The sequence below is a fragment of the Esox lucius genome, chromosome 11 (genome assembly GCF_011004845.1).
Source record: "Esox lucius isolate fEsoLuc1 chromosome 11, fEsoLuc1.pri, whole genome shotgun sequence".
NCBI classification, from domain to species: domain Eukaryota; kingdom Metazoa; phylum Chordata; class Actinopteri; order Esociformes; family Esocidae; genus Esox; species Esox lucius.
Window position 1 is genome coordinate 10,462,163 of NC_047579.1, and position 27,716 is coordinate 10,489,878.

Sequence of the window (27,716 nt, forward strand, 5' to 3'; positions counted from 1 at the left end):
GAGGTGTTACACTACAACAAGGGACTAAAAACAGCTGCTGTTGTCAATGGGTGAACCTCCACCAGCCCTGAGCTCCCAGCAGGACAAAGTCCCCAACCACCTGGTGAAGTCCACTGTTCACTGGTACAATATAAATGTTCACTGCTCTTCTATAATTAAACCAGCATGAATATATATTAGACTGAATATATATTAGATTGTTTCACCTGCGTATTGGGTCACTGTATATTTCACTGCTGCCTGTTTGATCAGAAATATTTCAGGTAATGTGTGAGTTTGTTGTGTTCAGAGATTCCAAATATACTGTATATATTCTAATAGGAAATATAATTGACTAATCAAAGGCCGTAACAGAACAGATTTTACTAGATAAGTAAGTTGATTTAGTCTAATTGTCGTTACAGTCCTATTTTCCAGGTTTATCAACCATTCAAACTAATTTTCATTTCAACCCTCTGATGTCCACAGATCCACACCTCTTTGTCTGTTTAATATCATTCCTGCTACTCCTCCCCTCAAACATACACACACACACATACACATCAACACACACACACACACACACACATTCACACACACACACACACACACACACACTCACACACACACACACACACACACACACACACACACTTACTCCTCCTTGAACAACAGTACTGTATATTTATTGACTGAGAACATTGATGATTCTCTATACAGGATTTCTATACATTCTAGGGTCATGTATTGGCAATGTCAGTTTTAAAAGTATGTCCTTTAGTAAAGTTGACATGACAATGATGTGATATATAGAGGATATTCTAATGTTATTCTGAACTATTGTTCTGTTGTTGACAATGATAATCTCTCTCCAGACTGTCAGGTTGTAGAATCACTGAGGAAGGCTGTGCTTCTCTGGTCTCAGCTCTGAAGTCAAACCCCTCACACCTGAAAGAACTGGATCTGAGTAACAATCAGCCAGAGGATTCAGGAGTGAAGAAACTCTCTGCTTTGATGGAGGATCCACAATGTAGACTGGAGACTCTGAGGTGAGTAATAGTAGTTAATTTTTATATTATAATATGACATAGTGATCATTAACATTATAATAATACAACAGAGGTGTTACACTACAACAAGGGACTAAAAACAGCTGCTGTTGTCAATGGGTGAACCTCCACCAGCCCTGAGCTCCCAGCAGGACAAAGTCCCCAACCACCTGGTGAAGTCCACTGTTCACTGGTACAATATAAATGTTCACTGCTATTCTATAATTAAACCAGCATGAATATATATTAGATTGAATATATATTAGATTGTTTCACCTGCGTATTGGGTCACTGTATATTTCACTGCTGCCTGTTTGATCAGAAATATTTCAGGTAATGTGTGAGTTTGTTGTGTTCAGAGATTCCAAATATACTGTATATATTCTAATAGGAAATATAATTGACTAATCAAAGGCTGTAACAGAACAGATTTTACTAGATAAGTAAGTTGATTTAGTCTAATTATCGTTACAGTCCTATTATCCAGGTTTATCAACCATTCAAACTAATTTTCATTTCAACCCTCTGATGTCCACAGATCCACACCTCTTTGTCTGTTTATTATCATACCTGCTACTCCTCCCCTCACACATACACACACACATACACACACACACACACACACACACACACATACACATTAACACACACACACACACACACATTCGCACACACACACTTACTCCTCCTTGAACAACAGTACTGTATATTTATTGACTGAGAACATTGATGATTTTCTATACAGGATTTCTATACATTCTAGGGTCATGTATTGGCAATGTCAGTTTTAAAAGTATGTCCTTTAGTAAAGTTGACATGATAATGATGTGCTATATAGAGGATATTCTGATGTTATTCTGAACTATTGTTCTGTTTGTGACATGATGATATTCTTTCTCCAGACTGTCAGGTTGTGGAATCACAAAGAAAGGCTGTGCTTCTCTGGTCTCAGCTCTGAAGTCAAACCCCTCACACCTGAAAGAACTGGATCTGAGTAACAATCAGCCAGAGGATTTAGGAGTGAAGAAACTCTCTGCTTTGATGGAGGATCCACAATGTAGACTGGAGACTCTGAGGTGAGTAATAGTAGTTAATTTTTATATTTAATATGACATAGTGATCATTAACATTATAATAATACAACAGAGGTGTTACACTACAACAAGGGACTAAAAACAGCTGCTGTTGTCAATGGGTGAACCTCCACCAGCCCTGAGCTCCCAGCAGGACAAAGTCCCCAACCACCTGGTGAAGTCCACTGTTCACTGGTACAATATAAATGTTCACTGCTCTTCTATAATTAAACCAGCATGAATATATATTAGATTGTTTCACCTGCGTATTGGGTCACTGTATATTTCACTGCTGCCTGTTTGATCAGAAATATTTCAGGTAATGTGTGAGTTTGTTGTGTTCAGAGATTCCAAATATACTGTATATATTCTAATAGGAAATATAATTGACTAATCAAAGGCCGTATCAGAACAGATTTTACTAGATAAGTAAGTTGATTTAGTCTTATTGTCGTTACAGTCCTATTTTCCAGGTTTATCAACCATTCAAACTAATTTTCATTTCAACCCTCTGATGTCCACAGATCCACACCTCTTTGTCTGTTTATTATCATACCTGCTACTCCTCCCCTCACACATACACACACACACATACACATCAACACACACACACACACACACACACACACACACACACATACACATTAACACACACACACACACACACACACACTTACTCTTCCTTGAACTACAGTACTGTATATTTATTGACTGAGAACATTAATTAAAAGTATGTCCTTAATTAATGCTGACATGATAATGATGTGGTATATAGAGGATATTCTGATGTTATTCTGAACTATTGTTCGGTTTGTGACATGATGATATTCTCTCTCCAGACTGTCAGGTTGTGGAATCACTGAGGAAGGCTGTGCTTCTCTGGTCTCAGCTCTGAAGTCAAACCCCTCACACCTGAAAGAACTGGATCTGAGTAACAATCAGCCAGAGGATTCAGGAGTGAAGAAACTCTCTGCTTTGATGGAGGATCCACAATGTAGACTGGAGACTCTGAGGTGAGTAATAGTAGTTAATTTTTATATTTAATATGACATAGTGATCATTAACATTATAATAATACAACAGAGGTGTTACACTACAACAAGGGACTAAAAACAGCTGCTGTTGTCAATGGGTGAACCTCCACCAGCCCTGAGCTCCCAGCAGGACAAAGTCCCCAACCACCTGGTGAAGTCCACTGTTCACTGGTACAATATAAATGTTCACTGCTCTTCTATAATTAAACCAGCATGAATATATATTAGATTGTTTCACCTGCGTATTGGGTCACTGTATATTTCACTGCTGCCTGTTTGATCAGAAATATTTCAGGTAATGTGTGAGTTTGTTGTGTTCAGAGATTCCAAATATACTGTATATATTCTAATAGGAAATATAATTGACTAATCAAAGGCCGTATCAGAACAGATTTTACTAGATAAGTAAGTTGATTTAGTCTTATTGTCGTTACAGTCCTATTTTCCAGGTTTATCAACCATTCAAACTAATTTTCATTTCAACCCTCTGATGTCCACAGATCCACACCTCTTTGTCTGTTTATTATCATACCTGCTACTCCTCCCCTCACACATACACACACACACATACACACACACACACACACACACTCACGCTTTACACACACACACACACACACATACACATTAACACACACACACACACACACACACACACACTTACTCTTCCTTGAACTACAGTACTGTATATTTATTGACTGAGAACATTAATTAAAAGTATGTCCTTAATTAATGCTGACATGATAATGATGTGGTATATAGAGGATATTCTGATGTTATTCTGAACTATTGTTCGGTTTGTGACATGATGATATTCTCTCTCCAGACTGTCAGGTTGTGGAATCACTGAGGAAGGCTGTGCTTCTCTGGTCTCAGCTCTGAAGTCAAACCCCTCACACCTGAAAGAACTGGATCTGAGTAACAATCAGCCAGAGGATTCAGGAGTGAAGAAACTCTCTGCTTTGATGGAGGATCCACAATGTAGACTGGAGACTCTGAGGTGAGTAATAGTAGTTAATTTTTATATTTAATATGACATAGTGATCATTAACATTATAATAATACAACAGAGTTGTTACACTATAACAATAGATTATAAACAGCTGTTGTCAATGGGTGAACCTCCACCAGCCCTGAGCTCCCAGCAGGACAAAGTCCCCAACCTCCTGCCCAATGGGATTTTCTAAAGGTTTGATAGATGAAGCCCCACCAGACCTCCTATCAGACATGGAGGTGAAACACCCACAACCAGCAGGGCCTCCATGAAAACACAACAACACATTATTACATTATTATTTTCTCTCCAGAAGGGGTGCTGCTATGGATTATTTTCAGAATGGATTCTTCTATACCTTAATACAAGATTATTTGAACAATCGCAAAAGTAAAAACATGACTCACGGTCTATGTGGTGTTTGCTTTTACATTGAACCAAAATCTAAACAGCAGGTAAAGTCTTGGTCCAATGTTTCCCGAGCTGATATAAAAGATCCCAGACACTTTAATATGGGCATACAGTTTCTGTATTGTCAAATAATGTAAAATCCATAGTTTTAAAAGTATGCCCTTAATTAATGCTGACATGACAAGATATAATATGTAGATCAGGGGTGGGCAGTATTTTCACTGGGGGGCCACACTGGAAATGCCAGAGAGCATCGTGGGCCAGTGTCAGTTAGGTACGGTGTTGTGGGAGTACGGGAGGCAGAGGTAGTTGGTGTCCATCTTTTTAATCAAACAAACACAGAGCACAACAAAAACACAATGGAAGAACAGGGCTGACTTCAGCAGCAAAACGAATGCAAGCAACGGTATGAGGTACTTACAATTAACAGCAACACACAAGACATCAAACATGAAAACAACAATGATCCACACTGAGAATTTAGGTCAATCTCCTGATCAACCAAAAGTTTGCATCATTGTTTTATTGTGGCGGCAGAAGACAAAATATTAACATAATTAATATGTAAATAAATATAATTATTCAATATCTGTGCTGTCACATAAAACCTGAACTAAAATCAGATTCAACACTGTGACAGTAATGTCAGATTTATCATCTAAATGGCACCTTTACATAAGCTTGGCTATCATGTATGTTATAGATTTGGGAATCATTATTAAATAACTTGGCATGGAGTAAAGCCCCAGTGCCTGTCAGTAGATTGACGTCTACATTCCACTTCTAAAAAGACATGGGATCAAACAAAGCTTCAGACATTAATCACCTGGTGATCATACGCTGAATAATACATCTCTACCAGAGAAACACTGGAGTTAAACATTCATAAAATACTGTAGATCCAATGGTTGATTTAAGATGTGAAATTATAACCAGACAAGCAAATATTCCTGATGTAGAAATGACAAATGCAGTTGAAATTACAAATGCAGCAAAACTATGTATGAAAAGTCATAATTGGCGCTCATACTGAGCCTTTTAAAACAACTACATATTCATCCACAGCTCTACATGTTGAGCTATTGGTCAGCTTTGATGATTTACATTCTAGTGTCATGTATTGGCAATGTCAGTTTTAAATGTATGCCCTTAATTAATGCTGACATGACAAGTTATAATATATAGAGCGGTGGTGGGCAATATTTTCACTGGGGGGCCACATTGAAAATGCCAGAGAGCATCGTGGGCCAGATTACTGTTTTAACCAACATGGTAACACTCTTAACTTGCTCATTATATTTATGCATAGTTTTTTTCCATGCAACACCGTTTTCATAATTGAACTTAACTTAATTTACTTTAACAATGTTTTTTATTATTATTTTCTGTTTATAACTGTTATTATGGCAGGCAAAGGCCTAAAAAACATCCTTTTTAGGGTTATTTCTCAACAGAAATGTTGCAACACATGTTTGCCTTAAAACGTTACTTTCAACTCCACAGATACATTACATAAGTGTGTAACAGTCCTATAGGTATAATAGTTACAGTGGGGAGTATTTGATGTATGAAAAGTCCTAATTGTCACTCATACTGAGGCTTTTAAAACATCAACATATCCATCCACAGCTCTACATGTTGAGCTATCGGCCAGCTGACGCTCCTACCATTCTTATAACATCATTCTAACAATAGTCTACAGTATTGGGGATATCCGTTTGTTATTGATAATGAATGATGTGTAGCAGAAACATTCTGACATTCACCTCCTTGTGAATCTCATTAGTTCTTCATAATGAGGCTGTAAACTAATTAAGTTTCATATGTTTTGAAGCATGGTCAGAAAGTGCCATGCATTTGAAATGCTGGTTAAGGTTGAAGGACGTCTGAAGCTTCAAACCTCATCAATCATGTGATCTAGTTGCTTGGATACAAGCCTCGACTCTTGTGCTTCCAACAATCTGGTTGATATTTCAGAGCATCGGCTTTATGTGTCCCATCACTCACTGAATATAGGGGTTTAAATGATTTGTACATTAATGCTTTAGGTTTTTCTGTGTTTTACACAGCGTCACAAATTCTTAGGAAACTGGGTTGTACAGATAAACACCTACTACCCAAATACATGGATTTAGTTCAACTTTCAGGTGTCTAAGACTTTTACACTGTACTGTATATTCCTATTACAAGCACCTTCCCTAATATCATAATACATTAAAAAAATGTCCACCTCTTTATCTTTACCCCATTGCACAACCACATCTCTATACATCTATAGATCTACTGGTTGGGACACTGAAAGACCTAGAATTTATATTCTTCATTGTCATTTAAGTGGATAGTTGACTTAGGCTGGACAGAGTTAGCATCACGCCAGGTTAATCTTTCGTCTTGGAAAGCAAAGAATTGACTCGTGTGTTTTTTTCTTTTTTGTAAATAGTTTTATTTTGAATACGTGGCTTTTTTTCAATTGAGATTTAATTAGCGTGGCTAGGTTGTTTGATTTAGTCATACATTTAAAACATGTGGTTTCAAAATGGGAAGTTACTGCTTCAAATTTACCAAACCTTTTGATCAATGACGTCTGAATCTCTGTTTGATTCAATGCCTTTTTAAAACTTGTTACAAAATGCTCCCAGTTCTGTCTTTTATGCCAAGTTGCTTTCACTCACTGCCCCCCCCCCCCGTTCTAATTGAACTCGTAACCTCAAGTGATTTATTGCTGATCTGGAGATGTCACTATTGTGAACTGTTTAATGACTAAATTAATCTTTATTACCTATTTCATATTTGTTTACAATGTTGTAAGGGCTTAAGAAGCTTTGGTTGCCCATCAGAACTTTACTAAGTTCATAGACTTTTGTTAATGTGAGTCGTTTATGAAATCATGATAACATGATAATCTCTGTGCAGGCTGTCAGGCTGTCTGGTCACAAAGGAAGGCTGTTCTTCTCTGGTCTCAGCTCTGAAGTCAAACCCCTCACACCTGAAAGAACTGGATCTGAGCTACAATCATCCAGGAGACTTGGGAGTCAGACTGCTCTCTGCTGGACTGGAGGATCCACACTGGAGACTGGAGAAACTCAAGTAAGTCCTGTAGAAGTTTTCTTTTCCATTAATGTGGCATAAAGTTGTCATGTTGTTTTGCTTTGTGTTAAATACAGACCTGCCTACCTGCACTCATTTTGCATAGCATGAGCACAGTTTCAAAGTCTAACTACACTGCTATGAAATCAAGCTGGTTAATTGTGAATTTGAGGAAAACACATTTATTATTTATAATGTATATTAATTATTATTTAAATATGACTGGACCATCAGTGTTAATATGTTCAGACATCAGCTGGTCTGTTTTTGTTTTGACTGATAATAACCACAACATCAACGTTTCTGCTACTTAACCTCAACTCTTGTATCCCTTCTTCTCTCAAACCCAGTATTAATCTCAGCCTCTCCCCCTCATATCAGCCACACTGCCTCAACACATGATCCACTGTCTCAACTTCCTGACAATGGTCACACTGACCTGTTGGATGTTTCCCTATCAGATGTAATTTTTCTTGTGTAAAAAGACATCCACCACTGTCTCCCTGTTCAACTGTGTCTTCCTGACCTCTGCTTCTAAACAGAACACAGGGTCCATATTACCCCTCCTCTTCCTGACCTCTGCTTCTAAACAGAACACAGGGTCCATAGTACCCCTCCCCTTCCTGACCTCTGCTTCTAAACAGAACACAGGGTCCATAGTACCCCTCCCCTTCCTGACCTCTGCTTCTAAACAGAACACAGGGTCCATAGTACCCCTCCTCTTCCTGACCTCTGCTTCTAAACAGAACACAGGGTCCATAGTACCCCTCCCCTTCCTGACCTCTGCTTCTAAACAGAACACAGGGTCCATAGTACCCCTCCCCTTCCTGACCTCTGGTCCTAAACAGAACACAGGGTCCATAGTACCCCTCCCCTTCCTGACCTCTGCTTCTAAACAGAACACAGGGTCCATAGTACCCCTCCTCTTCCTGACCTCTGCTTCTAAACAGAACACAGGGTCCATAGTACCCCTCCCCTTCCTGACCTCTGCTTCTAAACAGAACACAGGGTCCATAGTACCCCTCCCCTTCCTGACCTCTGCTTCTAAACAGAACACAGGGTCCATAGTACCCCTCCCCTTCCTGACCTCTGCTTCTAAACAGAACACAGGGTCCATAGTACCCCTCCTCTTCCTGACCTCTGCTTCTAAACAGAACACAGGGTCCATAGTACCCCTCCCCTTCCTGACCTCTGCTTCTAAACAGAACACAGGGTCCATAGTACCCCTCCCCTTCCTGACGTCTGCTTCTAAACAGAACACAGGGTCCATAGTACCCCTCCCCTTCCTGACCTTAGTACCCCTCCCCTTCCTGTTATTGGAGGAGGGGTTGTGTATGGTGTGTTATTAGAGGAGGGGTTGTGTATGGTGTGTTATTAGAGGAGGGGTTGTGTATGATGTGTTATTGGAGGAGGGGTTGTGTATGGTGTGTTATTGGAGGAGGGGTTGTGTATGGTGTGTTATTGGAGGAGGGGTTGTGTATGGTGTGTTATTGGAGGAGGGGTTGTGTATGGTGTGTTATTGGAGGAGGGGTTGTGTATGGTGTGTTATTAGAGGAGGGGTTGTGTATGGTGTGTTATTAGAGGAGGGGTTGTGTATGGTGTGTTATTAGAGGAGGTGTTGTGTATGGTGTGTTATTGGAGGAGGGGTTGTGTATGGTGTGTTATTAGAGGAGGGGTTGTGTATGATGTGTTATTGGAGGAGGGGTTGTGTATGGTGTGTTATTAGAGGAGGGGTTGTGTATGGTGTGTTATTAGAGGAGGTGTTGTGTATGGTGTGTTATTAGAGGAGGGGTTGTGTATGGTGTGTTATTAGAGGAGGGGTTGTGTATGGTGTGTTATTAGAGGAGGGGTTGTGTATGGTGTGTTATTGGAGGAGGGGTTGTGTATGGTGTGTTATTAGAGGAGGGGTTGTGTATGGTGTGTTATTAGAGGAGGGGTTGTGTATGGTGTGTTATTGGAGGAGGGGTTGTGTATGGTGTGTTATTGGAGGAGGGGTTGTGTATGGTGTGATATTGGAGGAGGGGTTGTGTATGGTGTGTTATTAGAGGAGGGGTTGTGTATGGTGTGTTATTAGAGGAGGGGTTGTGTGTGTTGTGTTATTAGAGGAGGGGTTGTGTATGGTGTGTTATTGGAGGAGGGGTTGTGTATGGTGTGTTATTAGAGGAGGGGTTGTGTGTGGTGTGTTATTGGAGGAGGGGTTGTGTATGGTGTGTTATTAGAGGAGGTGTGAGTGTATTTTTAGGGTATTGTGTATTGCGTGTGTGTGTGATTGGGTGGTTGTGTATTGTGTTTCTGTGTGATTGGGGGTTGTGTATTTTTTTTGTGTCTGTATTGTGTTTGTGTGGTGTGTTTGTTTTATAATTGGGGGTTGTGTATTGTGTTTGTGTGTGATTGGGGGGTTGTGTATTACATTTGTGTGTGATTGGGGGGTTGTGTATTGTTTATGACTGGGGAGTTGTGTGTGATTGAGGGGTTGTGTATTATATTTGTGTGTGATTGGGGGGTTGTGTATTGTTTATGACTGGGGAGTTGTGTGTGATTGGGGGGTTGTGTATTATATTTGTGTGTGATTGGGGGGTTGTGTATTGTTTATGACTGGGGAGTTGTGTGTGATTGGGGGGTTGTGTATTGTGTTTGTGTGTGATTGGGGGGTTGTGTATTGTGTTTGTGTGTGATTGGGGGGTTGTGTATTGTTTATGACTGGGGAGTTGTGTGTGATTGGGGGGTTGTGTATTGTGTATGTGTGTGACTGGGGGGTTGTGTATTGTGTTTGTGTGTGATTGGGGGGTTGTGTATTGTTTATGACTGGGGAGTTGTGTGTGATTGGGGGGTTGTGTGGTGTGTGTTTTCGGGGTGTAACATTGCAGAGACGAGGCAGGATACATGTTCTGGGAGAACGGAGGACGTTTTAATAAAAAAAACTAAGAGGTTATATGGTGTGTGTGTGTGTGTGTGTGTGTGTGTGTGTGTGTGTGTGTGTGTGTGTGTGTGTGTGTGTGTTTGTGTGTGTGTGTGTTTGTGTGTGTGTGTGTGTGTGTGTGTGTGTGTGTGTGTGTGTGTGTGTGTGTGTTTGTGTGTGTGTGTGTGTGATTGCAGTAACAATTATGATTTGCCATTTTCATACATTTGGGTACAAAATGTATCAAGCCTTGAGTGACTTTTTCTCCTGTATGAAGTATGTTTGCACTTTCCATGTGGTCTATATTGTTCATTCTGAGACTGACTCTTCTGTGTTGTTTCATACATTAAAGGGATAAAATACCTCTAATGTTTGATCTCTAACACAGACTTTCAGTTTTCAGTTTTCATTGAATAACAACGAACCCTGACTAGTGATGAACAATCATCTCTTTTTGAAGGGCTGGAAACCAATTCACATTAGTGAATGAAACCGTTAATTTACTTACATTTTTCATTTACTTAAGTGTAACAAGTGCCCAAGTGTAGATCGAAATTTAGATCATAATTGCATAATTCGTCTAACCCAAGTGTGTTGTGTTTATGAAGGGGGACAGGGAGAGGTGGTGTGTGAGTGTGTGTGTGTGTGTGTGTGCGTATGTGTGTGTGTTGGGTGTAATGTCTGTGTGGATGTTTGTGTTGCAGGTATATAAGGTGTGTGTGGTTTTGTGTGTGGTTGTGTGTGTGTGTGTGTGTGTGTGTGTGTGTGTGTGTGTGTGTAAGACAGGTTGTGTGTCACTGAATGACAGTCTGCTCATCTGCTTCTTCCACAGTATGGATCATGGTGGAGAGTGGAGGTTGAAATCAGGCCTGAAGAAATGTAAGTGATTTATTATACAGAACACATATACAGCTGGTGTATGTGTGTATGTCTGTGTGTGTGTGTCTGTAAGTTTGTGCATATTTGTTTCAATCTGCATGTGTGTATATAATCTGATTGATGATGATGTGTAATATTGTGTCTTGGTCTCATTCATCAGATGTCTGTGATCTCACACTGGACCCAAACACAGTAAATAGAAAACTCTCTCTGTCTGAGGAGAACAGAAAGGTGACATGGAGGAGAGAAGAGCAGCCGTATCCTGATCACCCAGAGAGATTTGAGTACTGGGAACAGGTGTTGTGTAGAGAAGGTCTGTCTGGACGCTGTTACTGGGAGGTAGAGTGGAGTGGGGGAGGGGCTGGGATAGGAGTGACATATAAAGGAATCAACAGGAGAGGATGGGGTGTTGACTGTTGGTTTGGATACAATGACAAGTCCTGGATTCTGTACTGTTATGTTGACCGTTACTCTGTCAGACACAATGATAAGACAACTGACATACCTGTCACCTCCTCAGACTCCCACAGAGTAGGAGTGTATCTGGACTGGCCAGCCGGCACTCTGTCCTTCTACAGGGTCTCCTCTGACACACTGACCCACCTGTACACATTCAACACCACATTCACTGAGCCCCTCTATCCAGGGTTTTATGTTTATGACTCCTCAGTGTCTCTGTGTCAGATGGTCCCTGTGTCAAACACAACATGATGTTTCACTCTAATCATGGTCATGTTCAGTAGGACACACCGTAGTAAAACAGAATAAATTACCACATCCAGTTCAGACAGGAAACCTGAGTGGTCATTGGTCAGTGACGTATCAGCTGATGGTGTCCACCTGTTACCCACCCACCACTCCTACCTCCTAACACACCATGGTCATGTTCAGTAAAACACACCGTAGTAAAACACTGACAATAACTCTCTAGTAGTGAGTAAATATATCATATGACTGTAAATATTCCTGATTAAACACCACTGAAGATGTAACCTGTAAGCTAGAGTCATTATTCAATAGAATGAATCACCACACTGGTCTGTAAAACCTTCACAATTAGAAATCATTCATCTGGTTGTTATTGTTTATCATTGGTGTTTGTAAACATTGTCTGTAGAATGTTTATTTATTTAATTGTTGACAAAACATTCCTGCTTATGTAAATTAATTTCAGTGTCCCAGATTTGACAGAATATTTTTTTTTAAAACAGATTATTTTGGATTGTGTTATGTATAATGTGTGTGCGTGTGTGTGCGTGCCTGGGTGTGTGTGTGGACAGATGCTGTAAATACTTTACTAAACACAGACCACCAAAGCCATTGGATTGATGTGACAGTTGACCGTCCAACAACAGAAACTTAGTGAACCTCCTCCTGTTAACTGATCTACTAACCATGAACAAAGAGAACCATGTAGCACACCAGGTGAACAGAACCTGATAGAAACATGGATAGAAAACACACACACACATCTTCTTCTGTGTTTCAGGGTGTCTCTGTCCCCTCTGATCCAGTGTCTCCTCTCTACCTCCTTCTCCTGTCCCCTCTGATCCAGTGTCTCCTCTCTACCTCTCTCTCCTGTCCCCTCTGATCCAGTGTCTCCTCTCTACCTCCCTCTCCTGTCCCCTCTGATCCAGTGTCTCCTCTCTACCTCCTTCTCCTGTCCCCTCTGATCCAATGTCTCCTCTCTACCTCCCTCTCCTGTCTGCTCTGATCCAGTGTCTCCTCTCTACCTCCCTCTCCTGTCCCCTCTGATACAGTGTCTCCTCTCTACCTCCCTCTCCTGTCCCCCCCTCTTCCTCACTTCCTCTCCCCTTTCTGCTATTTTTGCGATTCCCCCTGTTTCTCCTCTTTCCTCCTCATCCTCTGTCTCTCCTATCCTCCTCTTACTCTCCCACTCCCTTGCCCATCTCCTCTCCTCCTCTCTTCATCTCCCTGTCTTTCTCCCTTGCTCTCCCTCCTTGCTTCCTCTCATTTCGTCTCTCCCTGTGCTCCTCTCTTCCTGTCTCCTCCTTGTCTTCTCTTTTCCTCTCCTCCTCTTCTCTCCTGTCCCTCTCGACGTCTCTCCTTCTGCTCCTCTCCTTTTTCTTCCTCTCCCTTTCTCCTCCTCATCCTCACTTCCTCTCCTAATGTCCACCTCTCCTCTCTGTTACCCTCTCCTCCTCTATTCCACTGCTCCTCTCCCTCTTTCTTCTTTTATTCACCTCCTCAGTCTTTCTCTTCCTCTCCTCTCCATCATCCTCTCATCTTCTATTCCATCTCTTCATCTCCCCCTCAGTTCTTCTCCTATCTCTGTCTCCCACTCCTTTCCCCTTCTGCTCCTCTTTTCCTTGCCCTCTCTCCTCTCTTCCTCTCTTTCTCTTCCACTCTTTCTTTCCTCTTCTCTTCTGCTCCTCTGCCTCTCCTCCTCTCCTGTTCTCCCTCTCATCCTCTCATTTCTCTCCTAATGTCCACCTCTCCTTTCTCAATCTCTTCTCCTTTCCTCCTCTTCCTCCCCTCTTCACTTCCTTTCTTCCTCTCCTGCTCTCCCCCTTTCCTCCTTTCTTCTCCCCCTCTGCTCTTTTATCTTCATCTTCCTCTGTTCCTTTCTTCCTCTCCTCTTCCTCCTTTCTTTGTCACCCCCTCCCTTAGTGTCTTTCTTGTTTCCTTCCACTTTCCTCCTCTCCCCCTCTCCTCCTTTCTCCCTCTACTCCTCCTCCTATACTTGTCACTTCCTCTTCTCCTCTCCCCCTCTGCTCTCCCACTCCTTGTCTCCCATTCTGCTTCACTTTTCCTCTCCCCATTTCCTAGTCTCCTCTCCTTCTTTCCTCCTCTCTTTATCTTTCCCATTTCTCCCTCTTTGTTCTTCCGTCTTCATCTCTCCTTCTTCTTCTGCTCTGCTCCTTTCTTCCTATCCTCTTTTCATCTTCATCTTTCCTCTCTTCCTGCCTTCTTAACTTCCTATCCTCTTTTCCTCTCCCCATCTCCTCATTTCTCCTCTCTTCCTGGCCATGTCACTTTCTCCCTCCTTTTCATCTCTTCTTTTCCTCTCCTCTTCTTTCCCTACTCCCCTTTTCTTCTGCCCCTCTCCTCTCATCCCTCCCTCTCATCCTCTTCACTTCTCCTCTCTTCAACTCCCCTATCCTCCTCTGCTGTCTTCCTCTCATCCTGTCTTTTTTCTCTTAAATTACACCTTACTCCCTCTCCTCTCTTCCTCCCCTCCTCTAGTCTTCTACTCTTCCTCTCCCACTCTCTTCCTGTCTTCTCCTTCCTCCTCATCCTCTCTGCCTCTCCCATCCTTCTCTCCCTCTTTCTTCCTCATTTCATCTCTGCTGTTTCTATTCTTCTCCATACCTCCTTTCCACCCCTCTTCTCCCTGTCCCTCTCCCCTGCTCTCCCCCTTCTCACTTCCTGTCCTCCCCCTTCTCTTCCTCTCACAACACCCATCTCTCCTCTCTTCTTGTATCCTCTGTTTCCTCTTCTTTTCTTCCTCTCCTGTTCTCCCCCTTTCTTTCTTTCTTTCTTTCTTCCTTCAGCTCCCCTTCTCTCTTCCTCTGTTCTTCCTCTCTGCTCTTCTATTCAATTCACAAGGTTTTACTTTCATGGGAAACAAACGATACATTGCCAAATCAGGTACAAAAAACAATGAACAAAATCTAAGTAACAGATCAAGTTTCGGTTGAATATGCACATGTTTTACACAGGGAGTGTAGTTTGGTTTTAACCTGGTTTTGTGGGTATTGGGCTCTGTAGCAGGACACAGAAAAGACACAGAAACTGGTAACGTTTGGAGACGTGGTCGAGGGACTTTTATTTCAACTGTGGAATCTGAGCATTAACAATTACAATATGAATGTAAGTGAATGTGCCTAGATAATGAGAACAACAGAAACCTCTGTTTAGATTCTAGACACCCTTCAATTTATATATCAGTTTGTAACCAACATTACAAAAAGCAACGTGGCACCCCCCTCTCCATCCTATGGGCCCACCACTCATGGGAGGAACCGCTGGGGTGGGGTGTGCTGCCATATGGGTGGCAGTGAAGGCCAGGGGCCTCGAAGGACCAGACCCGGGCTATCAGTTAGATCTGGTGGGGCTTACATCCACTCACAGTCTCGGTTCTGGAACCGTACTCCTGGATAGGGGATGGACTTCATTCTTCTCTGGAGTTGCCCAGGGTGTGAGGCGCCGGGCGGGGGTTGGGATACTCACAAGCCCCCTGCTAAGTGCCGCTATGTTGGAGTTTACCCCAGTGGATGAGAGGGTCGCCTCCCTATGCCTACGGGTTGTGTGTGGGGGGGGGGGGGTCTCTGACTATTGTTTGTGCATATGCCCCGAACAGCAGTTCAGAGTTCTTGGCCTTCTTGGAGACCCTGAATGGAGTCCTGTATGGGGCTCCAGTAGGGGACTCCATAATTCTGCTGGGGGACTTCAACGCACACGCGGGCAATGATGGAGACACCTGGTGAGGCGTGATAGGAAGGAACGGCCTCCCTGATCTGAACTCGAGTGGTCGTTTGTTGTTAGAGTTCTGTTCTAGTCATGGATTATCAATAACAAACACCATAATGATGCTCATAAGTGTACGTGGTACCAGAGCACCCTAGGCCGTCTCCCTAGGGAGGTGTTCCAGGCACCTCCTGCTGTGAGGAGACCTCGGGGTAGGCCCAGGACTAGATGGAGAGATTATATTTTGACACTGGCCTGGGAACGCCTCGGGATCCCCCAGTCAGAGCTGGCAAATGTGGTTCGGGAAAGGGAAGTTTGGGGTCCCCTGCTGGAGCTGCTGCCCCCGTGACCCATTCGGATAAGCGGATGAAGATGAGAGAGAGAGACATTTACGCCATAGTAACAAGAAGGAAAACGTAACTAAGAAAGTGCAAACTGCATTTTTAATGTTCGGCTAGGCATTAGGGCCACAGTGTCACCGGACCCCCCCGTCTCAGTTCCAAGGTGTTACGCTGCTATATTATTGTGCTGGGGGATATGAGGAATGCACTACTAACTTTTCTCAGTCTCCTCCAGTTTTAAATTTTAGGAGGAGATGAGGTCCTTGTCCACACCTGCGGAGTACCTGCGGAGTACCTGGTCATACTTCTGACCTAGTCTAAAATCAAATAGACTCTGGATTTAGCCCAGATAAATGTATTTATTATTCCAATTGGACTCTTAATATCTCACCCGGCACAGCCAGAAGAGGACTGGTCACCCCTCTGAGCCTGGGTCCTATCTGGGTTTCTTCCTAAAATTCGGCCTTCTTAGGGAGTTTTTCCTGGCCACTGAAATTCAACACTACTGTTGTTTGTTCCTTGGGGTTTAAGGCCGGGTGTCTCTGTAAAGCACTTTGTGACAACTGCTGTTGTAAAAAGGGCTTTATAAATAAAATTGATTGATTGATTTGATTGAAAGCAGGAAAAAGTACAAGTGGACTTCCCTCACCCCCCTGTATTTTTTCAAGTACCTTGGACTTGTTGTTTACATGGCCATCCTCAAGTTGCCTGCTGTAGCGGACTATTGGAGACAAAAACATGTTCAGTGTCCCTTTTCCAGCCTCACTGATGCCAAGGGACAGCTTCCGTGTCATCTCCTGGAATGTCCACGAGTGACCCTGCTGAGGATGTGGTCAACGACCGTAAGAAGGGGACCCCTGAATATGACACGCTCTTCCGTGTGAGGCCACTTATGGATGACATCAAAATAGCATGCAAGTCATTCTACCAACCCCAGCAGAACCTCTCCATTGACGAATGGATGATTGCCACAAAGGCTAAAAAAGGGATGAACCAATACATGAAGGCCATTGTCTGTGATCAAGACGATGTCCCCTGGGATAAAATGTCTTCTTGTCCTTGACCATTTTTGTCGTTCTTGTAGAAGAGGAAGGTATTCTAGAAGCCATCTCTTCCAAAACAGCTCGGCCATATACTGGACCTGTCTCCAGCGTCTTCTGTGGTATAGATCCGACCTTGAAAAGACTCCAGGGGGCAGAATTGGGTTAGTTCTGAGCAACAGAATATGATTCGGTGTTAGGGCCTCTAGATCTTGTGTGTCATCAGATACCTTTGTAATGGGACGGCTGTTAAGAATTGCCTCAACCTCACTGAAAACAGTGTGTAGCCCTTCATCGTCTAAGGTTTGTTGTTTTAAGACTGAGCATAAGACATGCCTTACCATTCTAATGAGGCGTTCCCAGAACCCACCATGGTGAGAGGCTGTAGGGGGGTTAAAGCTCCACTGAACTCCTTCCTTCATCAGAGTCTGGTAGATCTTCCTTTGATCTAAAGATCCGAGTGCTTCTCTTAGTTCTCTTTCTGCACCTACAAGGTTAGTGCCATTATCTGATATTAGGTGTTTTACCCGCCCTCTTCGACACTGAAACCTTCTGATTGTATTGATGCATGAGTCTGTATTTAAAGAACATGCTACCTCCAGATGTACTGCCCGGCTTGACATGCAGGTAAAGATTACGCCGTATCTCTTCGTTGTGCTTCTTCCCCTTCTTACCTCAAAAGGACCGAAATAGTCAAGGCCAATGTTGGAGAATGGTGGTAAGTCTGTGACCAGTCTTTCACTTGGCAGGTCAGCCATCTTTTGTTCGCCTGCTTTACCTCTGTACCTTCTACAAGTCACACAGTGAGAGAGAACCTTTCTTGCAGCAGTTTTACCATTTGTTATCCAGTATGTTTTTCGTACCTGAGATAGCATGTGGTTCCTTCCCCCATGTCCAGTTTGAACATGGAAGTAACGTATAATCAGAGTTGACACGTGGTGATTTTTGGCCAAAATGGCAGGGTTTTTTCTTTCCTCAGGCATTGCTGTTCTTCTGAGACGACCACACATTCTGAGGATTCCATCGTCCAGCCCTGGATCCAATCTGTATATGCTACTGCCCTTTTTCACATTGGAAGCACCCTCTTGCAGCATGTCAATTTCCTCCGGGAAGCTTTGTCTCTGTACATATAAGATAATAGCCTTTTCTGCCATTATAAGATCATCAACTGTGATTATTTCTTTTATATTGTCTTTGACATACCTTTTTGTCGATCTGGTTACCCTTTGAGAGTCTGCTTACCATCTTTCTTTGAGTCATTTCCTTTCTGCACAAGGTGTTTTAGTGCATTTATTATTTTTAGGATCCATGCAACTGCTACTTTTAACTTCAGCCAGTCTGAAAAGTGATTGAGCAACTTGTCTGTGGGCCTTTCCTCATTTGTCTGCATGATTGCATTCACTGTTGCAGATTTCCTCACCTCTGGATCACCTTCACAAAGTTCAACTTTGTTCACAGATTCATTCGGCATCTTGTGTTCTTCATGAACCTCTCTACGCTCAAACCTCTAGAGCAATCGTCAGCAGGATTTCCCTTTGTGTCAATATATCTCCATTGAAAGACTTGTGTGGCCTCTCTAATCCTAGATGTTCTATTCGCCACAAAGGTGTGAAAACAAGTGTGGTCATTTGAAATGTACTTTAAGACAGATGTGCTGTCAGACCAAAACACTGACCTATCTGTAAGTGGTAGCAGTTCTTCCTTTAACATTTTATCCACCTTAACTGACAAAGCTGCAGCTGCTAACTCCAGCCTTGGGATGGCTTGCCTTGCCCATCAAGAATGCTACATAGACCTTTCCTTCTGCGTTTGTCATTCTGAGATAGCTGACTGTTCCATAGCCTAGCTCGCTGGCATCAGAGAAGTGGTGAATCTGGTTATGTACTGACTCACCAAAACTATTTGGCTTAAAGCAGCGTGGAACGTCAAAGTCTGTGAGTTGTGAGAGACTGCTGGTCCATTTGGTCCACTGGTCAGAAAACGTGTTGGGAATAGTCATGTCCCATCCAAGGTTCTTTCGGCACAACTCCTGCAACAACAATTTAGCTGGCAAGGTAAGCGGAGACAAAAAACCCAATGGATCATATATTACCATTGAAAGGACCTGACCTTGAAGCGTGACCTTTAACCTCAAAGTTGATGTGAAGCACATTGGGATGTGCTTGATTGCAGATGTTACATGTGAGACGGTTTTTGCAGTCTTTGCTCATGTGCCCTTTACACAAACATCCAAAGCAGATTCATTTTTTCCTTAAAAAGTTTAACTTTTCCCTGTGTGTTTTCTTCTTGAGGTGAGAGCAGTTCTCCAGACAATGAGCACCATCACAGCAGAGGCATGGCATTTTCACATCACACAGTGTTGTTACATTAGTTGCATAGGTAGACCTAGGCCGAAAAAGGGTCTTACTTACATTGGGACTTTTATTCCTGCTTGGAACTGGTTCTTGTATATTTCCGAATATCGGGTTGGAACATATCTTGGCCTGTTCCTCAATGAACTGTACACGGTCTGAAAATGTAATCCTGCTGTTGTTGTCGTCCAGTTTATTTTGAGCTTTAGTCCGCCATCTATCCCGCAGCTTGTAGGGTAATTTCATAACAATGGCTTTCAAGGTAGGCTACGTTCAATTCCTCCATGTAGTTCATCTTCGCCATGGCATTACAGCATCCTTTGAGGTACAGGAAATACTCATTCAAGGCTTTAGGATCTTCAGGTTTTATATTTGGCCAATTGAGAACCTTTTCAATATAGGTAGTTGAAATTGTATACTCATTTCCAAAATGTTCAAGCAACAAGCGCTTTGCTCTGCGATAACCCTGATCTCCATCCATATGCTGGCAACTTCTTACTAGGTCTCTAGCTTGCCCTCTAGTACATTGCTCAAGATAAAACAACCTATCTTGTCTGTTTTCATCTCAATGTTGTGTTCAAAAGATGTCATAAATGACCTGAACTGTAAAATGTCCCCATCAAATATGATAACACCTTTAGGTGGCAATAATGACAATTGCTGCAGTTTGAGAAGCATAGATGTAATTTCATTTTGTCTGTTTAAGACGGCAATGAGACTTTTGGAAGCTACACTGCTCTCTAACGGTTTGCGCTGCTCAAGCTCCCTTTTTGATAATGTAGGACCTGCTGTATCTGCATGTGATTGAACTGCTAACTGTCCATATTCTGTACTAAGCTCTACCCTGTCGGATTGCTCATGGGATTTCCGAACATCTCTGTCTATATCTCGGTCTGACTGTAGAGATTCTACCTGCCTTTCTGCTACCCCTACATCATCCTGGGTCTCCTGATATAACCAGTGTCCTCTCTGGTCACCATTACAACTTTCTTGTGGATAGGGTAGCTGATACAACGGCAGATGCTGTACTCCCTCCTTTGGGCGCACACTCCTATGTTCATGCACATTGGTTGTTGAAGCCCGTGTTTGCGGAGTTTCCATGTTGGTGAGTTCCAAGTTCTTCTCTTTAAAGTATGTGTTCATGCCATCAACTGGGGTGGAATAAACTCGTTCTTCAGCGGCATCCAACACTGAGAGCTTTGCATTTGCAGCAGACAACTCAGCTGTGAAGTTCATTCTCTCCTTTTGCCTTCTTATTTCCTCTCTTTGCCTAAGCGCTCTTCCTTTTCTTCCAAAGCATGTCTTTCTGTCAAAGCAGCAGCCTTAGCTAAAAGCGCTGCCTTCTCAGCCTGTGCTACCAGGCGAGCTGACGCTGAGCTTGTACGCAAACTTTTACTTGAATCCTGACTCACCAAAGATACACTTTCTTTAGGACTAATATCATCATCATCTCCTCTTTCTGACAGTGGTTGAACAAGACAGAATTTAATCCACTCATCAGCCTTTTTCTTAAAATCATTGATGTTTGTCAACTTTGGCTCATACCACTGTACTGTGTCTGCAGCACGCTCATCCTTTGACAATAACTGTTGGTATTGTTTGTGCAGGACTTTAAAGTCTTCTAACATTTCAGTGTATTTCTGAACATTCTCCTTTACTTTCTCCAGATTGACTGGATCATACAGAAGTTCAGTGTTTTGTTCATTTTACGAGTCAACAAAGCACACTTATTCTTTCTAGCCATTCTTGCTTCTTTTCGAACCATTCTTCCTTTTCTTCCTCAACAGGTGCAACATACATGTCAGTAACATCCATAGTGATTGAGGCTCTTTGTTCCATGTGGCAAACTCAAACCTTTTTCTTCCACAAATATAACTCAATATTCATTAAAATAAATTGTTATAATTACACAGAGCAAGATTGCTTTTAAAAGTTCTTTGTTTCACATACCGATTCTTTTGGATTCACTTGTATTCACTTTGGCCTTCAAAAGATCCAAGATGGCGCTTGCACTTCCTTTTCTGTTATTCCTTTGTTCAAAGTATCCAATATTCCTTTGACCCAAGTATATCCATCCAGAGGAGTCTTTTGACTAAATGTAGTAGCCTTTTTCAATCAGACCTTTATTCCCAATTGCTACTAATGTTGGCTGAGCTGGATATAGCTTGACGCGTGCAGTTGGTTGTAAAGATGGGTAAAAGAAAGTTGATTCAGTCGGTCCAATGACCATTTATTGTTAATGATGAAGAATGTTAAATAATCTTGAAGTAAATAACATAAACAATTAAATTAAAGTATTCTCTTCTCATATGGTAGCAAACGGCTTGTCACGTCCTGGCACCATAGAGCACACCACCACACGGTCAAAAGACTGTTTGCCCTCTCTGCCCCCTCCGATACTGGGCTTCCTGACTTTAAGGCCATTCCCCTTGGGCTCCACATTCAGCCTCCCAACTGTCCTTTAGGTGGCAGTAGACAGACCTGTTGCCATATATATATATATATATATATATATATAAACACTCACACATTCATCCAGAACACACACACGCATACACTACTATTCACAAGAAAGAAACATGAAATTAATTCAAAGCTCAATTTGGCTCCTACATGCTCCACCATTCATACTGCATAGTCAGGTGAGACAGTACAGAGAAGGCAGAAGAACAGGGAAGGACACTGGGAGACAAGTCACATTCCAATCCCAACCCCAATCATAGAATACAATAAGTACATGGGAGGTGTTGACTTGTCTAACCAACACATCCAGTACTACTCAGTACACTACACATGCAAGAGGTGGTACAGGACCCTCTTCCTCCATTTCCTGGACATTTCTATAACCAACAGCTACATCCTCCACCAGGAGCTGTGCCAGAGTGCACAGAGTCGGCCCCTGACACATAAGGTTTTCGTTGAACAGCTTGCAGCTGAGTTGTGTGGGGTGACATTGGTTGCTGCTGCCACACCAAAACAGACCGGACCTACCCCTGTGCCTACCAGAGAGACAACTGACCAAGGCATGAGGGCCACAGCCGGACGCCTCAGGTGTGAGCTCTGCAAGCAAAAAGGTTTGAAGAAAGACACTCCCTGGAAATGCAGTGAATGCAATGTGCCCCTCTGTTTGATTGCAGACAGGAACTGCTTCCACCTGTGGCACAGCTACAAAAGACATTGTACATTTTCTGTTCACCTATTTATTTATGGGTAAAAAAAGTATCCCAATACATGTTCATAGTTCTATTTCTTTATTGTTATTTGTGTTTAAAACCAAACCTCATGGTGGTTCAGTTCTTGTAAATATGGATAATAAAAAATTTAAAAAATGCATGTGTGTTTTGCATTTGTTGCATATATACAGTATAATGAGTTTCTCAGAAGGCTGTTATGATGTAGTTTTTTTGGGATCATATCTTCGTGAATCCCTATGAGAATAAACAGCCAAACAGACCACAAAATGGTCGCCAACCGAAGCGCATTGCGTAGGCTACACTTCCATAATTATCCTGAAAAATAAATCGACAGGATCTTAAGGCAGGTTTTGCAAAATATCTAGGCATCCTAACGAAGCGACTGGACAAGAGTTTGTATACATATGGATAATAGAGTCCGCCTGGTAGATTTGGACCAAACCGGTCACCATTACGCATTGAATTAGCCAAGTCTTCCTATGTTTACTTGTCGCCCCAATCACAAATAGCCCTTGTACCATACTTGTTCTAGGGGGAAAATGATCTATGCAACCTAGGAATGACGGTACGTCATAGAAGTCACTTCCATAGAGACGATAAACAACATTGCCTGATCTCAAGGATCACTGATCAATAATGGCGATTAGTAGTTTTCGTTCCGTTTATGCAAGATAGCTCGGTTTTCATCCAAAACATATTTGAACGTAATCAAGAGGCGGGAAGGTTATTCTGTCCAGGAACACTTTCTACCAGGCACGTGCAATGACCAACCAGCTCAGACAGCTTATAAGTGAGTACATGGCTATTTTTGATAAATGGCACCCAATTATGTCATTTGTATTATAAAATTGATATGAACATTTTATTTTGTCAACATAGTATGAGGATGTTCATGGGTTTTTGGAATAAGTTGGTAATTTCTGATTTCATAAAGTCTGAACTACTCTAACAATCTCGTGCATTTGGCATCATTACACGAAAAATGAAATTATTTTATTTTTAAATAATTTTATAATGTTTTATTTCTAGGTACAAGAACCACTTTTTTGGGGTGCCTATATTTTTGACCTATTTGTTTTATTCATTAGTTTCAACTCAATGCAATGTAATATGACAGTAAAGGCATGGAACTATCAGGGATACCATTGAAACAAGGGTTTCAATCAAATTGTATCCTGAATGGCAGAAATGTTTTCTGAAAAATATATTTTTGCCCTGCAAACAGATTAGTTTTCGAAATGGTGACCCAGAAGTCTGTTTTTGGGTGTTATTCTTGTAGCTGAGGGCCTTGTGAATACAAGGATATACAATACTATATCTCTTACAGAAATGAATCTAGGACCCAAAATGTCCAAGTAGTGAAATCCGGCCGAAATCCCCTTGGACCCTGGAGGATTTTAAACAGGGTTAAAAAACCGGTTAATAGTCTAAATAGTTTTCCTTTTGTGAGTTTGGGATTCTGACAACAGAACAAAGTAATTCACGTTATGTAGGAAGAGTCATGGAAGGAGGAGGGTGTGTTTTCCATGTTAGGAGTTTGAACTGCAACTGCTAGTAAAAACTAGTCAGATTCAATCTAGCAGATGTCATCGGTAACCTTCTCACCCTTAGTGGCAGCTGGTTGACCCAAAGGTTAGTTTAAGGACCTGTGGTATAGTCACATGATAGTGCTTTAATTTACATTCTACTTCAGGTGAACTGTCGGTGGAAAACCTAATCTATTATCGCAGAAGTCCCCATATGGGGTCGCCTGATATGAAAATGGGGTCACAGGAGAATTTCCAAAATACTATTTTTATATTATCCAAACTATATCATAATACAATATTGTCAGTATCTCAATCATTGTTATGTGATAAACAATATAATTTTGTATTCAAATCTAACAGATAAAAATGTAGCCAGAGAGAGTGTGGGAAAAGGCCACAAGTGACTTACAGTACATGAAATGGTTCGGCCCGCTATACTGCCATAAAATGGAACGTTTCCTTACACCCCATCCGTCCCCTGCTAGTTTGATGGCTACTGCAGCACATCAGGCGAACCCAAGGATGCTGACCAGCACAATAGCGGAAAACAGGCTCCAAAATGTTTGATTAAGCATTAAGAACATCATTAACCAACTAAAGGCTTTTTTCCAAAAGGAAACGAGACAAATAGCAGGTGAAATTCAAAAAGACATGACAATCTATGATTGTCCACAAAGCATAATTTGAGGTTAGCCATCTTATAACACAAGCAATGAAACCACACACGGTTGCAGAGATGTTAGTACCAGATGCAATGAAAACAATCTGTGGTGAGGCCGAAGAACAGTAACTCTCCAAACAGACGTTAGCTGTGAAGGCCAAGATGCCATACAGTGATTTCTTTAACTACATGTCAGAAGATACTATTCATGAAGAAATACCGTTTAGTCTTATGATTCCAGAGTATGAAAGGGCACAAGGTGTGTTTAATTTGCTGCATGGCTGTATTGACAAAAACAGATTCCCATGGAATCGAATGGTGTGCTTTTTAAATCATGCAATTAACATCCTAATATGCTGTGGCATGTAGGAAAATGCTGAGCAGGCCCAGCTGACTTGGATTTTGGATCAAAATGTCAAAATAAGGAAAGGATCTAAGTGAATTTGATAGAGGGTTCATTATTGGGGCATGGATGGGAGGAGTTTCCTCACAAAGACTGCTCAACTGGCCAGTGTTTCAATAGGAACAGTGACTAAAGTTACACCTGCATTTACAGATGAAAAACAATCTATTATGGCAGGATTTTCTGATATGAAAACGGGGTCACATTCATCCTTAAATAAAATGTTATTTTACAAGGATGAATGGGCAAATACTGCAGAGTCAAGGTGTGAAATGTTAGTATAAGACATTCAAAGAAATTCATGGCTGTAATCCAAGCAAAAGGTCGTTCCGCCAAGTATTAACTCAGGAGAGTGTTCATGCATCCAAACAGTGGATAAGTAAACATTAATTCATTTTCAGAGGTGCGCCAGACATCATTAAATAGGCTCTTTAATTATGGGAATAGGCTCTTTAATTATGGTCCAAAGCGCACATCCCATGGCCGTGATGCTCGTGCATTACTGCGATATGTAAGAGAAAACAAGAACAGTCCGTCGACAACTACACAGAGAGGGATATTATAGTACACATTACAAAGTGTTTTCTTTCATTTGTCACCAGTCTGTAAGTTGCACATATACTATACTGTGCGTATAACAGGACTGACTTCAATATTAACATTCCCCACATTCCGCTTAATTACTTGAGTACTGTGGCTAGCACGTCACGGTAAATGACATACAGATGAAAACTGTCATTTTTTCAATAGCCTAACTCTTAACATCCTACAGGTCATACTTCACTTCTTATTAAAAATGTAAACAGCAAAACCTACTGGTATATGAAAGCACACTTAATAAGTAAACAGAATATATAATGCAGTCCTTTCTTGGTTTCGGAGTTAACGTAATCCCTTTTGGGTCTTCAAACACAGTAATTTAGCAGGGAACCTTTTCTAGAGGTGGGTCTTTCGCGAAATGAACGGCTCTTGGTGACATTTGGGAACCGAATCGCTTTGGTGAAAGGAGCCGTGACTTCTTAATTTCTTTTTTTTCACCTAAAACAACGATTTGGCTACTTGCTGCTAATGTAAAAAATATTCGTTAAAGATTGTGTATTCGCACTGCAGAATCAAATATTGGGGAGGACGTCTTTTCCATGTGTATTTCTCCGGGAGCCTACTAACGTCAGTACAAAGCAGCTGTCGGTCTAATAACTAGGATAGGTAAGATGTAAGCAGTTTGAACGTGCATTTCACACTAACACAATTGTAGCCGAATGTTCGCCTTTACATTCGAGATCTGCACTTTTTATATATTTTGTATTTAAAGGGAGAGCCGTCTGGAACCAAATGAGCCGGCTCTTTCCGGTGAACGGAGCTAGAAGAGCCGGCTAACCAAAAATACTCGGAATGCCCATCAACTTTTCCCCGGCTTGAGCTGGCGCCTACCCAAAGCACTCATTGTGCTCAGAAAATCCAGCTGTTGAACCATTTCCACATAAGCGCAGGCAAGCTTCTGGTTGCAGATGAAGATTCTGGTGTGTTACTTTTGGGATGTAATATCTTGATTTGGATTTCAGTTAATATTGGTTTGCAGTTGGATGAATGCACATATAGTATACTCTCTGTATCACTTCCTTGTGCTTGGAGAATCACCCTGCAGTAGTGTAGACTCTTTATCATGTGTCTGTATCTGAATGTAACCAGTCTATGTTGTCTTCTGGTGTTGTAGATGGACGAAATTATTGAAGGAAGGACAATGATCACTGTACTGATGTTTATATGTCTTTTACTAAATGGGTGAAGATGGAAATAGTCAAATCACTACCTGAACCCTCATATTTCTCAGTTTAAACCAGACAGACATGAAATGAAAATACATTTTCATACATGTACATTTGTACATGTCTATGATACTGTACTCATTAAACCTACTATTTTAATGAAGCTCCATCCTTGACATGACCAGATAACATAAAACACATTGTCAATGTAATAAAGCATATTAATTAAAAGACAACACAACGTACCTGAAAAGAATGTGTGGGAATTCAGTGGCCAGCCAGAGGAAGAACAACAGCGACCCCTTCAGGGGTTAGGTATTCAGTGCACTCAATCAATCAATCACACATGGTATCACTAATTGGTCTGTTTTCCTCTAGGTGAGGTGCTCACAGTCATTGCTCTTTTAGAAGGAGCAACATGGGAGGAGGACACCAAGTCTTTGTGCACCTGAAAGTTCATCCCATCACAAACGGATAAAGATGCAAATGGTCAATTCCACAACCTGAACTCCACAATTCTTTGCCTGACATGAAAGAAAACTCACAAGGCACAACATGATAAACCAGAAAAAATAAGGCACAATCTTCACGCCTT

The 27,716-nt window shown here is 41.7% G+C and overlaps 1 protein-coding gene and 1 pseudogene across 1 annotated transcript in view; one reads left to right on the plus strand and one right to left on the minus strand.

Moving 5' to 3' along the window:
• LOC114840304 (NACHT, LRR and PYD domains-containing protein 3-like) overlaps positions 1–12,550 on the plus strand; it is an 82,873-nt gene extending 70,323 nt beyond the window's left edge. Inside the window, exons 6-11 of the mRNA XM_034295559.1 lie at positions 855–1,028; positions 2,941–3,114; positions 3,962–4,135; positions 7,454–7,627; positions 11,359–11,405; positions 11,566–12,550. Coding sequence (XP_034151450.1) covers positions 855–1,028; positions 2,941–3,114; positions 3,962–4,135; positions 7,454–7,627; positions 11,359–11,405; positions 11,566–12,116 — 1,294 coding nt within the window. The 3' untranslated portion in view covers positions 12,117–12,550. The remainder of the gene's footprint in view (positions 1–854; positions 1,029–2,940; positions 3,115–3,961; positions 4,136–7,453; positions 7,628–11,358; positions 11,406–11,565) is intronic.
• The window catches only part of LOC114834060, a 202,607-nt pseudogene that overhangs the window by 94,450 nt on the left and 80,441 nt on the right, over positions 1–27,716 (minus strand).